The sequence below is a fragment of the Natator depressus genome, chromosome 6 (genome assembly GCF_965152275.1).
Source record: "Natator depressus isolate rNatDep1 chromosome 6, rNatDep2.hap1, whole genome shotgun sequence".
In the NCBI taxonomy this organism is placed as follows: Eukaryota; Metazoa; Chordata; order Testudines; family Cheloniidae; genus Natator; species Natator depressus.
The window spans coordinates 36,356,278-36,371,989 of record NC_134239.1 but is presented as its reverse complement, the minus strand read 5'-3'; the positions used below and the strand labels follow the sequence as shown (position 1 = coordinate 36,371,989).

General features: G+C 40.9%; 1 protein-coding gene across 1 annotated transcript in view; it reads left to right on the top strand.

Moving 5' to 3' along the window:
- The window catches only part of GALNT18 (polypeptide N-acetylgalactosaminyltransferase 18), a 386,803-nt gene extending 372,983 nt beyond the window's left edge, over nt 1-13,820 (top strand). Inside the window, exon 11 of the mRNA XM_074955061.1 lies at nt 13,800-13,820. Within this exon, the coding sequence (XP_074811162.1) occupies nt 13,800-13,805 (6 nt within the window). The 3' untranslated portion in view covers nt 13,806-13,820. The remainder of the gene's footprint in view (nt 1-13,799) is intronic.
- Nucleotides 13,821-15,712: the final 1,892 nt, after the last annotated feature.

The window sequence follows — 15,712 nt, the reverse complement described above, 5'->3', positions numbered from 1 at the left end:
TGCAGCAGTTCACCAGAGACGATCTCCAGTTTGTTTCATTCCTCTCTCATTTACTGGTTTGTTATTCGGTGAACCCCAAGATTGTTGCATGGTGTCCGAAGTGCTGATTGAGAAGGAAACTGCAGTGATTTTGAAGTTAACTCCTGTGGCTTGCAACTGAAAGCAGAGACAAAGGGACGTAGCAGAGAAGCATATGGAGCACCAGGCACAGAGGCTTTTGCATGTATTTGGTGAGCACAATAATAGCTTGACTAGTTTAAGAAGTGGGGGGGGGGGGAGGAGAGAGGAGCTAAAAATGGATGTGTTGCAACTTCCATCCAGTCTTCAATTTTGAGGCAATGTTCCAGAGAACTGGAAAAAATTCTGACAGAGATTTGAATTGTATTTGGCAGCCACAGGGACAGAGGAGAAAAATGATAAAGTGAAATCATCAATCTTTTGCATGTGGTTGGGAAGGAAGCATTGTTATTTATAACAACTTTAAGTTTGAAGAAGGTGAAAGCATGAAGTTAAATAAAATACGGACTAAATTTGAGGAACATTGCATGCCAAAAAGGAATGAAAACTTTGAGAGAGAGAAATTTTTACATACATGCAAAAAACTGATGACACCATAGAGCAATAGAATTATGGAACAGAATTAAGGAAACTCAGTAACACTGATGAAGTGAGCTGTAGCTCACAAAATCTTATGCTCAAATAAATTTGTTAGTCTATAAGGTGCCACAAGTACTCCTTTTCTTTTTGCGAATACAGACTAACACGGCTGCTACTCTGAAACCTATCAGTAAAACCTGTGACTTTGGTGAGCTGAGAATCTCTGGTCAGAGATAGAATCATTTGTGGCATTAAAGACAAAATGTTAAGAGAGAGACTGCTCTGTGAGGGAGACTTAACTTTAGAAAAAGCTCTCCAAATATGCAGGGCAGCAGAAACTGTGAAAGCACAAGCCAAAGTGCTGATCCACCAGGAGGTGTTATCCATGAACTAAGTACAAAAGAACATAGCCAGAATAGGTCAAATCAAAGAGAGGTCAAATCAAGACAGAATAAGCCATAAAAGAACACCACTGCTAGGGGGAAGACTGGGTACAGACGGTCACATCGAGAGTGTTGATCACAGCCTGGCTCCAAACAGTGTGTTGCCTTTGGGAAACTCTGTCATAGAGGTGGGAAAATAATCATTTTGGAAAATGCTGCAGATCTCAAATGCAGAAAAGTCAAGTGTATTCAGATAAAAACAATCAAGTTGAGGAGTTTTTCATAGACGTACTGGGATCTAGCAAGCCTGATGAGAGGGACTGGATACTGCCTATGACAGTGAATGAAACAGTTATTCCACTGAAACTGGACACAGGAGCTCAGGTTAATATTCTGTCTGAACAAGATTATGAGAGACTGAAAAGACCAAAACTGGGATCAACAAAAACAAAAGTAACTGGTTGTTCTGGAACAAATATACTAGTGAAGGGAGGTGCATTGCTAGCATCAACCATAAAAATACCATGTACATGCTCCCTTTCATTGTAGTGCCAAAGGCGGTGACACCAATTTTAGGCCTGACCGCATGTGAGAAACTCAATCTGGTAAAGCAGGTGCTCTCACCACAAGATCATATTGAACCTGGCTATGAGGCACTCTTTTGGGAATATTTCAAGGGTTGGGTTGCTTGCAGGGTGACCATACAATGCGGATAAACAAGCGGTTCTCTCCAGTTATCCATCCATGTAGAAAAGTGCCATTTGTACTCTGATAAACTCAAGGCTGAGCTTGCAAGGATGGCAGCAATACAAGTAATATAAAAAATTGAGGAGCCAACAGAATGGGTGAGCTCCCTAGTCATCATGGAGAAAAGTAATGGCTACCTATGCATATGTTTAGATCCCAGAGACCTCAACAAGGCTATAAAAAGAGAACATTTCAAAGTACCAACCAGAGAAGAAATTTATGGCTCAATTTGCAAATGCTCAATATTTCAGTAAATTGGATGTATCCTCAGGTTTCAACTAAAATTAACTGAAGAAAGCTCAAAGCTATGCGCATTTAATATCCCATTGAGCAGAAATAGATTCTTACGCTTACCCTTCAGCATAGCTTCAGCACCTGAACTGTACCACAAATCCATACATATGGTTTATGAACATATAATTGTGTTGACACTTCAATGAACAACACGATCATCTGGGGCTCAATGAAAGAGGAGCATGAGCATAGACTTTGGGAAGACCTGGATGCAACTAGAGCTGCAAACCTCAAACTAAATAGGGAGAAATTTGTTTTAGGAGTTACAGAAATGACTTTTGTTGGGGACATTATTTCCAACAAAGGTGTAAAACCTGATAAGAGCAAGATTTCAGTCGTTGAAATGATTTCACGTCCCCAGTCAAAGAAAGATGTCCAATGGTTCCTAGGAATGGTTAATTATCTCGGAAAAGTCATATCTAATCTATCTACAAAAGCAGCAGCTTTGAGAAAACTTATAGGGAATAAAAATGAATGGCATTGGGGTGCAGAACAGAAGGAATCATGGGAAGGTTTAAAACAACAACTGATAAAATCACCAGTATTGAAGTTTTGCGCACCAAGAAAGTTTATTAAAATCTCAGCAGATGCTTCACAGTTTGGGGTAGGCGCAATGATTTTACAGAAGCATGAGGATTGTTGGCAACCAGTGGCATATGTATGCAAATCACCGACTAAGGCAGAAACCAGATATGCACAGACCAAAAAGGAGCTTTTAGGAATATTGTTTGCCTGTGACAGATTCAATCAACATATTTATGGACAGACAGTGGAAGCTGAAATGGACCACAAGCTACTGATGGTGTTATGTAGTAAATGACTGTACCTTAAGGATTCAAAGAACGATAATAAAGCTGCAAAAGTATGATTTGGTTGTGACCTACATGCCCGGTAAACTCATGTTAACTGCAGATGCACTTTCCAGAATAGTGGCTTCCATGAAACTAGGGAAAACTTTAGAGAGAGAGATGCAAGCCTAGGTAGATTTGATTCCAAAGATAATTCCCATAGTTAACAGGAAACTGCAACAAATGAGAGAGAAAATGGAGACAGAGGAATCATTGGGAATCCTTAAAGAAGTGATAATGAAAGGGTGGCCTGTCCAAGTATAAGAGCCTATTGGAGCTACAGAAATGAACTTACTGTGATAGATGGAGTGATTTTCAAGGGTGGAAAGGTTGTAATTTCAATGAGCCTCTGAAAAGAAATGCCACAGAAGATCCATGAGGGTCATTTAGGAATTGAGAAGTGCTAACAAAGAGCATGAGCGGTGCTGTATTGGCCGTGGATCAATCACGACATTGCTAATGTGGTAGGAGACTGCTTTTCCTGCTTGAAATACAAGCCATTCCAACAAGCAGAGCCACTGAGACCTCATCCAGTTCCACAAAAGCCTTATGAAAAGGACAGCAGTGACTTATTTACCTGCCAAAGCACTATTTAATAGTCACAGAATATTATTCTCTGTATCCAGAAATGTGCACACTGCACAATAGTAAGAGTAAGTCAGTGATAGCCAGCAGGAAGGGAATCTTCTCCAGACATGGGATTCCAGATGAAGTCTTTGGCAATAATGGGCCACAATTGTTCAGTGTAGATTTTAGGCAATTTGCCCTCGACTGGGATTTTCATCACAAAACATCAAGTCCAAATTACCCTCCCCCCAGCAATCAAATGTGGAAAGGTCTATACAGTCAGTAAAGACTCTTCTGAAAAAGACTTTTGACAGTGGGGGTGATTTGTATAAAGCTTTATTAGTTTACCAAAGTACACCCCTGGAGAACGGCTTTTCTCCAGCGTAGCTGTTAATGGGAAGAAAGACCAGATCTAATTTGCCAATTACGGATAACGTGCTGAAAGCTCCTAACAATGAAACCATAGGGAAGATGAAAGAAAATCAGAAGTGGGAGCAGAAATATTATTTTGACAAAAGGGCCCCTGATCTCCCATCTGTTAACCCAGGTGATAGAGGTGTGATTCCAGGCACATTCTAATACTTGGGGTCAGAGAGGTACCATTAAAGAACAGCTGCATCCATGGTCTTATGTAATCCAGACAGAGCAGGGGAACACATTTCAATGTAATCAAAGGGATTTATGAGTAATCCCATAAAGTCCCAACACATTGACAGTCGATGTGAACTCCAGCATTTCCCATCGGACTGATCCTTTATCAACACACAGAGGAGGAACTGTCAAGGAACGAGAGAACAACTCAGATGTTAATGAAAAGCTGATACTGAGAAGATCAAAGTAGGAGATTAAACATCCTGAAAGATTCATAGAGAATTGCTAACCTGCCTGGAGAAGGGGTATTTGAGGAAGGTGATCGGTAAAGACTCACTTGAGAGTGGTAACCTCTCCTCTCTAGGTAGTTGACACATTGGGTTTATAGAAATGTATTAGATGGGTTGAGAATGTAATGTGTGTGTTTCCTTTCCGTAAGCCGCAGAGTCCATTGTTCTCCCAATCTGATCTGCCTGGCACCCCCTTGGCAGCCCAGACCTGATGGACCAGTCTCTGGAGTCTGGAGAGACCTTTCTTCAGTAGCCATGAACCGAACCAAACCACCTCCAGGTGGCAAGTCTCCACACTCCCTTCGCCAATGATCCTCCCACTGCTGACTTTTGAAATAACATTCCAGGGTGGCACCTAGCACCCCAGGGGGCCCTCACAGAGTCCTTGGGTTTCAACCATTATCTTACTTCCACCCACATCATACCTAAAATAATATCAATACAACATATACCATAATGTTCTCCACACTTTCCTAGCCTGTTACTCTTCTCTCTTTTCTCCTGCTACCTCCCACCTCCTCAGCCACTCTCTTGGCTCACTCCCTTCTTCTCCCCAACTTCATCCCCAAGTGCTTCCCCAAAACATTGTCTGTAATATAAATGTATAAACAAATATGTAGATAGCTGGCATTCATATCACATCACTCTGATCAGTTTGCTTGTATGTTGCACTTATAGCCCTTTTAAAAAAGACAGTAAGCTTCTCTCAGGAGCAATGTTAATATTTTCTTTTGTTTCTATTGCTCCTTATTGGAGTCCTTGGGCGCTACTCCAAAACAAGATGGGATTTTCAAAAGTACTTAAAGGAGTCAAGTACCCAAATCCCATCAGATGTCACTGGCATTCGGGCACTTGACTCCCTTAGACAGATTTGAAAATTCCATCCACAAATAATAGACAATAATAAAATCCAAGGATCTCAAAGCTGCTTACATAATATGAAGAAACATTAACCTCACAACACCTTTGGGATGGATGGGTAAGTATCATTAGTCACGTTTTTAGGCATGAAGATATTAATTTGGCCAAATCACACCAGAAGCCTGTGGAAAAGCCAGAAACCTGTTATTGTTAAATATATGTGTATATACACCATTCGGACACATAGTAAGAAGCAATTCTCTTTCAACAACTTGCTGCCTGCTCTGGAAATGCTTCTAATTTAAAAGAGATAATATGGCAATATCAAAAAAGACCAGTATGCTTCTGTGGGGTACCCTGAATAGTCAATGCCAGCTGCTCAAATGGCAGACTCTTTGCAGGTAGCTTTCCACAAAGCCTAAACACTGCTTAAGAATTCCCGGACTCAGAGCCAAATATATTATGGTGAACTCATATTGTAAGATGGCTGGAAATATTTGCAACAGAATTGTGAAACTATTCAATATTCTGAGCAGATGCTACCAGTTGCAAGGGGACACATCCTAGGCTAATTCATGTTGGCATAGCTCTATTGACTTCAGCAGTGCTATGTCAATTTATAGCAGCTGAGGAACTGGCCTAAGCCCCTTAAAAAAACAACAACAACAAAAACCCAATCAATGAAACAAAGCCCACCCCCAAACGTGCATGCTTTTCCTGAATTCCATGAACACCTGTATATGAGTCGGAGTAACATTGAGCTCCCACATATGCACTGTTAACCTAAGCAAAAAAATGATCCTATTAGCTAAACTGGCAGTGAAAGAATGTATCCTACTGAAATGGAACCTCAAGACAACATGTTCATGAGATTATTATTCTCATGGGGACAACAACCTTCCAAAGCAGATCTTTCACTAACTGTACCTAAACAGATCTGACAGCCATTTCAAGACATCTAGTTTGACTAGGGAGATGCAGAAGGTCTTCCCTATCCAACATAACCATGGCCAATCCCCCTGCTAGTTGCTGTCCCTCTTCAGTGTGGTATCTATATTTGTATCTTCTCACTTCTCATGTGGCTACACATCAGAAAATCAGTAATGATTTTAAATTTGATGTTACTATTGCTCTCTCACTCTCCAGCTCCAAAAAGACACAAGTCTCAAATTAATCCTATTTTGATCTTAATCCTATTTTGAACTATCCAACATGTCTTTTGTGCAGCTTGATGCAATGTATTCTCTTCTTTGATTCTTCCTGGATAAGGATATTTGTACACTTCATGCAGAAGTGATCATATGTGCTATTTTGATTTCTATGTATGTTAAAAAGTCAAAAACTGTGGGGAAGGAAAATGAAACATTATCAGGTCCCTAGTCATTTCTTCATGAGCATAAATATACAGCAGTTTTTGATAGGGACACTCCAGATGATGCCTCCGGATTTAATTAGTTTATATTTAAACCCTGTACTGCTCTTCGGTATGACTCCGGCTACATGGTCTCACAATCAGTAAATATCATCTAGCATGGCAGATTTAAATGACTCAGGTTCTTAAGAGTGATGCTTTTAGGTATTAAACCCTTGACTGAAGTTTCCTGGGTGATATTAAATCACAGAGCTTTATTCATCCAAAAAGATCTGTGGCCTTCTGGCTGCATATAAACTCATGGAAGTCAAGAAGGTTTGCAGATCTGGTTTCAGAGTCTGTCTGATTTATTCATTCAGGCTTTGGATGGGGGTGCAGAAGCTCTTAGTCGCTGTTTGGAAAGACACTTTTAACACCCTTTTTAAACACCCTTCTATGAAACACACTAGGTAGGTATTAATTCATTAATTAACTAGGTCCAGATTGAGTAATGCATGTTGATTTCAATAGGATTAATTGCAGAGTAAGGTGCTACACAAGCAAAGCAAGGACATCAAAATCGGGCCCTTAATAATTAATCCAATCATATAATCTTGGGATGGGGCCATGCCTTTCTATTTGCTCTGTAAAAAGAGCCTGGCATAGCTATGAACAATGTAAAAACAACTGCTAATTTGTATTATTACTGTGTGGCCCGTCAAAAGTAACTGATTCTTTGATAAGTCTCTCCTCCCACTTACACTAACTCTATCAGATATCCAGTCCTGATTCACCCTTTGGATTGTGTTGGCTGCTGGGTCTCTCATGGATGGGGCTGCAGCAGGGAAAGCTGCCTGCAACCTTCCCTTGCGCCTGTGGGCCTGAAGCCAGGTACTGGTGCTCCAGAAGTGGGTGGCACTGGCTAAGGTGGCAATAGAGCCACAATAGGGGCCCTGGGACGTGTTACTAATTCAGATCATTCCTCAGGCAGCCTTCACTGGAGGGATTCTTACAGAATCCCAGATGCAACTAAAGCTGCTGTTTGGATCCCCATTTGGATCACACAACATCAAGTGCCACTGAATTCTCTGTTTTCCAATTCCCTTACCCTGTTATCCTTTCCAGAGAATTTACGCAGCTGTCATACTGGCATCAGTCAAATGTCTGTCTCACACTGTCTGTGGTGTTCCTTCCATCAGAGCAACACCAGCTTGTATTTAACAATTATATTATTTTTATTCACGCATTACACAACACAGATCACAGCCTGTTTGAAATTACAGCCTGCCACTGCTTGATCAGTCCCCTGCAGTCCAGAGCCCCACCTTCTACAATGGAAGCTGACCTATGCCTCCATTTTCTTTCACAACAGTGACAACTGTTCTACACACTGTCCCACTTTTTCACTATGCCAGAGAAGTGAATATACACATCTTCAACATATGATCAGTATTAGGACATCTCTGGTTTCCTTGATGTTATCTGAGTGTTCTACTTATTTAGCCATGGCTGGGCCTAAAAAGCAAAGAAAGGAAATAGTAATACACTACGAAGGGAAAAGGAAATTGTGGTCACAGATTACGATCAAATATACAGAGCCAATTTGTTCCCCTCCATTACATCCAGGTAACCCCCTTGGCTTTAGTTGGATTGCATAAGATACAGACAGCAGAAACTGATCCTTAAACTCTCAAAACCCCTGGATCTTATAAATGTAGACATTATACAGAAGAGCTACTTGCCTGATCAAAAAGACAGAAAAGATTAGCTGGCTTGTGGGATGTGGAAAGAGAGAAAATAAACCGCAATAGTCATTATTTCTACCATCTTTATGAGGAGTGATAACACACCTCTGGATGCATCTCTGAATAGGTGTCCACCACTTTTATAGCTATGCAGAGACAAGTCTTCAGAGTGATAGCAGGCAAAGAAATACGTTCTTCTGTTGACACAATTTCTGGTCCTTGAGAGACCACAGATGAAGAGGAAGAGGCAAGGTGTAAGCTTGGATGTCTCAGGATTTGCCCTACCATCTGTTCAGGGGGACCAGTACTAAATAGAGAGAGAAAACCTGATCAGAAGGTTAGACATAAGACTGCGAAGAGGACAGAGAAGAAGCATTAAGCCAGCAAGAGGAAAAGGAGCCAGTCAACCTCCACTTCTCTAAAGCTGGGCTATTGTCTGACTTAATGGCAGCACAAATTCACATGCAATATATTCATACACCTGTTCAATATTCATAATCAGATAATTTGACTTTCTGCCTTCCAGTCACCCAACTATGAACACCTGACAATGGAACTAGGAATTTGTTGCAATGTGGATGTTCTCATGGGCTGCCCCAACATATTTAATCTTACAACTGTCAAGTGTTTAACTCAGAAACAGTGTTTGTGTTATGCTGGCTTTTAAACCTGAGTAGAAATCCCTCAGGCACTGTGTGTGCTCGCAGTCCCGTGTGACACAGCAATAGTATTCTTTATTGATTTATAGAGCTCCTTTCCCACCTATCAATGTGCTGACCACATACTACAAAAATAATATAGACCAAAAGACAACCATAAAAACAATCAAGTAAAACTAAAAATAACTGCAGGAAGGGAATGGTTTGGCTCAAACTTGAAGCCAAACAAGCAACATAAGAATGGCCATACCGGGTCAGACCAATGGTCCATCTCGCTCTGTATCCTGTCTCCCGACAGTGGCCAATGCCAGGCGTTTCCATACCAATAGAACAGGCAATCATAAAGTGACCCATTCCCCATCATCCAGACCCAGCTTCCGGCAGTCAGGGGCTAGGGACAACCAGACCTGTCCTCCAAGAACTGATCTAACTCTTTTTTGAACCCCTTGTTGGCCTTCACAACATCCCCTGGCAATGAGTTCCACAGGCTGACTGTGCATTGTGTGAGGAAGTATTTCCTTTTGTTTGTTTTAAACTTGCTGCCTATTAATTTCATTGGGTGACCCCTGATTTTGTGTTATGTAAAGGAGTAAATAACTCTTTCTTGTTCACTTTCTTCACAGCATTCACAATTTTATAGCCCTCTTATCATATCCCCTCTTAGTCTCCTTTCCAAACTGAAAATGCCCAGTCTTTTTAACTTCTCCTCATACAGAAGCTGTTCCTTACCCTTAATCATTTTTGTTGCCTTTCTCTGTACCTTTTCCAATTCTAATATATCTTTTTGAGATGGGGTGACCAGAACTACATGCCGTATTCAAGGTGTAGACAAACCATGGATTTATATAGAGGCATTATGATATTTTCTGTCTTATTATCTATCCCTTTCCTAATGGTCCCTAACATTCGGTTAGCTTTTTTTTTTCTTTTCTTTTTTTTAAAACCGCTACAGCATATTGAGTGGATGTTTTGAGAGAACTATCCACAATGACTCCCAGTTCTCTTTCTTGAGTGATAACAGCTAATTTAGATCCCATCATTTTGTATGTAGAATTGGTATTACATTTTCAATGTGCTCTACTTTACACCTATCAACCTTGAATTTCATCTGCCAATTTGCTGCCCAGTCACCCACTTCTGTGAGATCTCTTTTGTAACCCTTCACAGTCTGCTTTGGACTTAACGATCCTGAGTAATTTTGTATCATCTGCAAATTTTGCCACCTCACTGTTTACCCCTTTTTCCAGATCATGTACAAATATGTTGAACAGCACTTGTCCCAGTATAGATCCCTGGAGGACATGACTATTTACCTCTCTCCATTCTGAAAACTGACCTTTTATTTCTACCCTTCATTTCTTGTCTTTTACTGATCCATGAGAGGACCTTCCCTCTTACCCATGACCAGGGCCGGCTCTAGGTTTTTTTGCCGCGCCAAGCAGAATGCCGCTGAAGCAAGAACAAAAAAAAAGGGCCGGAGTGCCACCGAAGCAAAAAAAAAAAGAAAAAAAAAAAGGGCTGGATTGCTGCGCCTTGAAAAGGGCTGCCTAAAGCACATGCTTGGTTTGCTGGTGCCTAGAGCCGGCCCTGCCCATGACTACCTACTGTGCTAATAAGCCTTCGGTGAGGGACCTTGTCAAAGGTTTTCTGTAAGTCCAAGTACATTATACCCGCTGGATCAAACTTGTCCACATTTCTTGCTCCCACAAAGAATTCTAATAGATTGGTGAGGCACGAATTCCCTTTACAAAAGCTGTGTTGACTTTCCCCCAACAAATTGTGTTCATCTCTGTGTCAGATAATTCTGTTCTTTACTATAGTTTCAACCAGTTTGCCAGGTACTGAAGTTAGGTTTACTGGCCTGTAATTGCCAGGATCGCCTCCGGAGCTTTTTAAAAAAAATTGGTGTCACATTATCTATCATCCAGTCATCTGGTACAGAAGCTGATTTAAATGATAGGTTACGTACCACAGTTATGAAACGGTGTATAAATTAGAAGCAGGCATAAACACACAAACCTAATTTCACAAAGAGTAGGTGTAACACACATCCTTCAAGAAAGTATACACAGAGTGAATATCAGCATAGCTTCTGAGAATGCCTATCTTAGTTATAAACAAGCACTAGTGTGATTATTCCTGGATGTCTGTCTTGAAGCTTCACAAATCTAGTCTCTCAATAAAGGATAAATGCTATATTCTTTTGCAAATAAAAAGCCACAGAGTTTTGGCTACGTCAACCAACATTAACATCAGGGCCCTTCACAGAAACCCACACTGCAGGTTTTCAAATTTTGGATGAGAAGAGCCACAGAAAATGATGGATATTTAAAGTGGATCTGGTGGGAGAAACGAAAGGGTGTTTGGATCCCAAATTACTTAAGAGCCAATTGCAAAGGTTTGTGTAATATAAAGAAATATATTTGAAATAAACCATGTTTAATGTGGTATAAGCTCTTCGGCAGACCCAGAAGTAGACCTTAGGTAGATCTTAAGAGCTTTTGGTAGATCTACAGTTCCAATATATTTCCATTTGAATGCAAAATACGTGTCTCATATATTACAACATTAATTCTACATCTCCACTTTCATACTCCTCCCTTCACTTATCTGCTAAATCCCAATGGAGTCACACTTTTATATAAAGGATACATTTATAAGTAGTTTATAAAGGGTTAATACATATATAAAGGTTAATAGAAGCTTTAATAAATGGTTTGTCAATTTTTACAGAATTCAATAGGTTGCTTATAACCCTGATAACACCTTTTAGTGACATTCTTATAACCATCTATGACATGCACTACCCATGTCTCTAACATGCTTGTAACATCTATAAATAATGTATTAACATTTCAGAAACGTTATGTAAATGTATCTTTCCTATAAAGCATGACCTGGGAATCTCCTTTTTCCCCATACAGCAATACCATCACAAACAAACAGTTTGCAGAGCCTCATCACCAGGGTCTTAATTCTTTTTAATCTCATTGACCATTCATATCTGACCGACTTAGGTCCCTGCAGTTGCCCCTCACAGGTAAATACCCACAGGCACAGTCCTTAGACGGTCGACAGATAGTTAAGCTGGCTGTGCTATATTTCTTCTCCTCATCACTTCCCTTTACTATTTTTTCCCACTATGGGAGCTTAGGGGCTTAAGAAATAATGTTTTTTTCCATGTCCAAGGTTCACTTTTATGCAACTCCTTGGGCACCAAACACCTGCCCAGACCTTTTTAAAGTTTTGAGTTGGATGTTGGGAAATCAAAGAAACTGCATGAAAATGATTGACTGGGGTGGACTAAATTTTTTCTCAGCAGCACTCAGCACCATTCCCATAGTGTAGAAGACAAAAAACAAAGACCTAATATGAGAGAGAGAGAGAGAGAGAGAGAGAATGTCCTTGTTTACGCACAGCCCCCTCCTCCTGGTCTTTCAATCAACTGTAGAATTAACCATAACTTTAAATAAAAGATGTATGGCCACATTGCAGCTGTGCAAGGGTATTGAGAGGATACAAGGACCACAACAGAAGCCCTAGTGTTCTTCTGAGAGCAAACTATTCCCTGTCGAGATCCCTGTGGTACTAGCCACCACAAAGGGGGACATGAAGAAGGCAGAGCTATGCACCTGCTCCTCCCCCATATAAATTGACCGTCGTGCTCACTGAACATGAGGGAAGAGCACGCTGCACTCTATAAAGGATGGTGATATTGAGGACATGCCATGCCTTTGTGTGTGGGACCTCCAGGAGGTGCTATGTCCACCTGACTTATAGTGATTCTCAAAGTTCCTCCTTATGCAGCGTGGCTCTGCAATGTCCCCAGTGTTGTCCTCTCTCTAATCCGACTCATCCATTTAGTGCCAGATCTCCATAAGGATGTGTACACAAAAACCAACTGTATGTCATGCAAACAGAGCCTTCATTTGGCATGTTCCATGGAGCTTCAGAGCAGCACTCATGCCTAGTGACCAGCTTACACGCCATTTCCTAGCTGTGACATTTATGGGCAAATAGCAATGAGGTCTGATGCCAATTGTGTGCAGTCCCACTTCAAAAGACTGTTAGGAGCTACCCTGAGAGGCATCATATGCATTTAGGAAACAGGAGGCTAGTATCCCAACCTGCAGAGAGAAATGGCCAACTTATTTGCACAAAGGCAAATGAGCAATGAGAGAAGTGAAACAGAAGAGAAGCCTGGACAGACACCACAAGTTTGCTAGATATGAATCAGGTGCCTATAGCGGATAGGAGAGAAAGTGATTCAAAGAGATAGGTTTGGAAAGTGAACCTCTGAGGGACAGATATTGTAATGATGAACACAGTATAAATAAATTGGATTGACTGACTGACTTGGAGTGTCCAACAAAGCAGAGTCATGCAATTCCAGCAGTGCACAAGCTCATTATTGCCTGAGATTTCTAGCCACAAACACCTTCAAGACAATAACTGGAGACACTCTGGAATCAGCCAGTCAGCCACTTCTTAAGATGCCTTCATGCCTCATTGTTGTCATTAGCTAATTAATCCAGTGCTGGTGTTCATGTGTCTTAAATTGTTGCTACTCTTGGGGTGAGAACCAAGCTGTTTGCTACATGTCTATCCTTGTGCAAATATCCTTTCTGCTGCACTCCTGGCTATTGGGGCCGGTATATAACTCAGTTCATACATGACTAGGTATACATTCACTTTCAGTTTGACTTGGTGGGCACTGAGGGTTTGGAAAATAGTGCCCTGATCCTGCATGCATACCTGTATGTGATTACACGGAACACACATGCAATCTTCACTGCCCCTTATACATCATTGGCAGCTTAATTTTTTTGTTTTTGTTTTTGTTCTCGTTCTGATTTCCTGCCACAGGTGTGAAGCTGCAATTCTCATTAGAGGCAAACTGAGCTGGATCAGAAGGATGTACTGAACCAGAAGAAGTGGTTTCTTTAACCAAGTAGGAGGTTTCTTAAGAATGGCTTTCAATTTTGTGTGGGTAGCCTTCATTGCTTCCCTCTGTACTGTACTATAAAATGCTCTCACTATGGGAGATTTGTTTAAAGAGATCAACAGAGGGGCTCAGATGAAGACCAAGGTTTTTAAATGAACAAACATTTTAGTTGTACATTAACAGCTACTCTACCAGTGACACCAACAATAGTTACAGCACGTGATCCAAAAACACATAAGTAGGTTCAAATACATTTTGTTCTTATTAATTAGGCATGTTGATGTTTCATTTAATGCTTTATTTCACAGATACTTTAACTGCAGTGCAGCTTCATCTCCATTACCATCTCTTTGGATTGAGATTATGATACTTGTTTAATCTACCTACATGAATCTGTAACAAGAACAAAGACTGTTAATTAGCTGTGAGGAACGTACCAGATTTAAAGTCTTAGTTTCTATCTCCACAGATAGAACAGACCATGGTTTCTAATTTTGGCATCCAGAGCCTAACCCAGTGCCTGAATGGCTCCCACTTCCTTCAGTGGGCATGGGATTACACCTCTGGTTCTTCGTTACAAGAACTAAACCTCTGAGATGGGTTGAATCACAGAAACCCCCTGAGGGTTGCCAACTGATGTGCCAAGACTACTTCTGCCCCTGCCCTCCTTGCTAGCTTGGGACTCCAGAACCCTACCCGGCTGTGCCAGACATGCTTGCCGGCCACAAACCCAGACCCAGGTCTGAACCACGTCCCACAAACTGCAAGCTTAACTGAGAGCAGCTTACAAAAGTTTTCCTGTCTTTAACACTCACATGCCCAACTCCCAATGGGGTCCAAACCCCAAATCAATCCGTTTTATCCTGTATAAAGCTTATATATGGTAAACTCATAAATTGTTCACCTTCTATATCACTGACAGAGAGAGATGCACAGCTGTTTGCCTCCCTCCCACCAGGTATCAATACATACTCTGGGTTAATTAATAAGTAAAAAGTGATTTTATTAAATACAGAAAGTAGGATTTAAGTGGTTCCAAGTAGTGACAGACAGCACAAAGTGAATTACCAAGCAAAATAAAATAAAACACTCAAGTCTAAGTCTAGTACAGTAATAAAACTGAATACAAATAAAATCCTCACCCAGTAAACTTCCTTTTACAGACTAGTCTTCTTCTAGTCTGGGTCCAGCAATCACTCACCCCCCCTGTAGTTACTGTCCTTTGTTCCACTTTCTTCCAGGTATCCTTGGGGGTGGAGAGGCTCTCTCTTTAGCCAGCTGAAGAAAAAATGGATGGGGTCTCCAAGGGGTTTAAATAGACTTCCTTGTGGGTGGAGACCCCCTCCTCTTTCCTATGCAAAGTCCAGCTCCCTGATGGAGTTTTGAAGTCACCTGGGCAAGTCACATGTCCATGCATGACTCAGGTTTTTACAGGCAGCAGCCATTGCCCACATGGTATCTTGAATGTCTCCAGGAAGACTTCTTATGTGGATTGGAGCCTTCCAACATCCATTGTTCATTATATGCTTCTTGACTGGGCACTTAACTTTGCAAATTCCTTTCTAAAGAAGCTGACCAAATGCCTTACTCAGGTTATTTAAAATCAGACAAGTATACAGCCAATATTCATGACTTCGAATACAAAAATGATACATGCATACAAATAGGATTAATAGATTCAGTAGATCATAACCTCTACAGAGATATGTTACATGGCGTATGTAACATAGAACATTTTCCGGTTATGTCATATATATACATTCATAAGCATATTTCCATAAGGCCTAGCAAAAATCTATTTTATTTATTTATTTGACAATAAAAGCACAGCAGA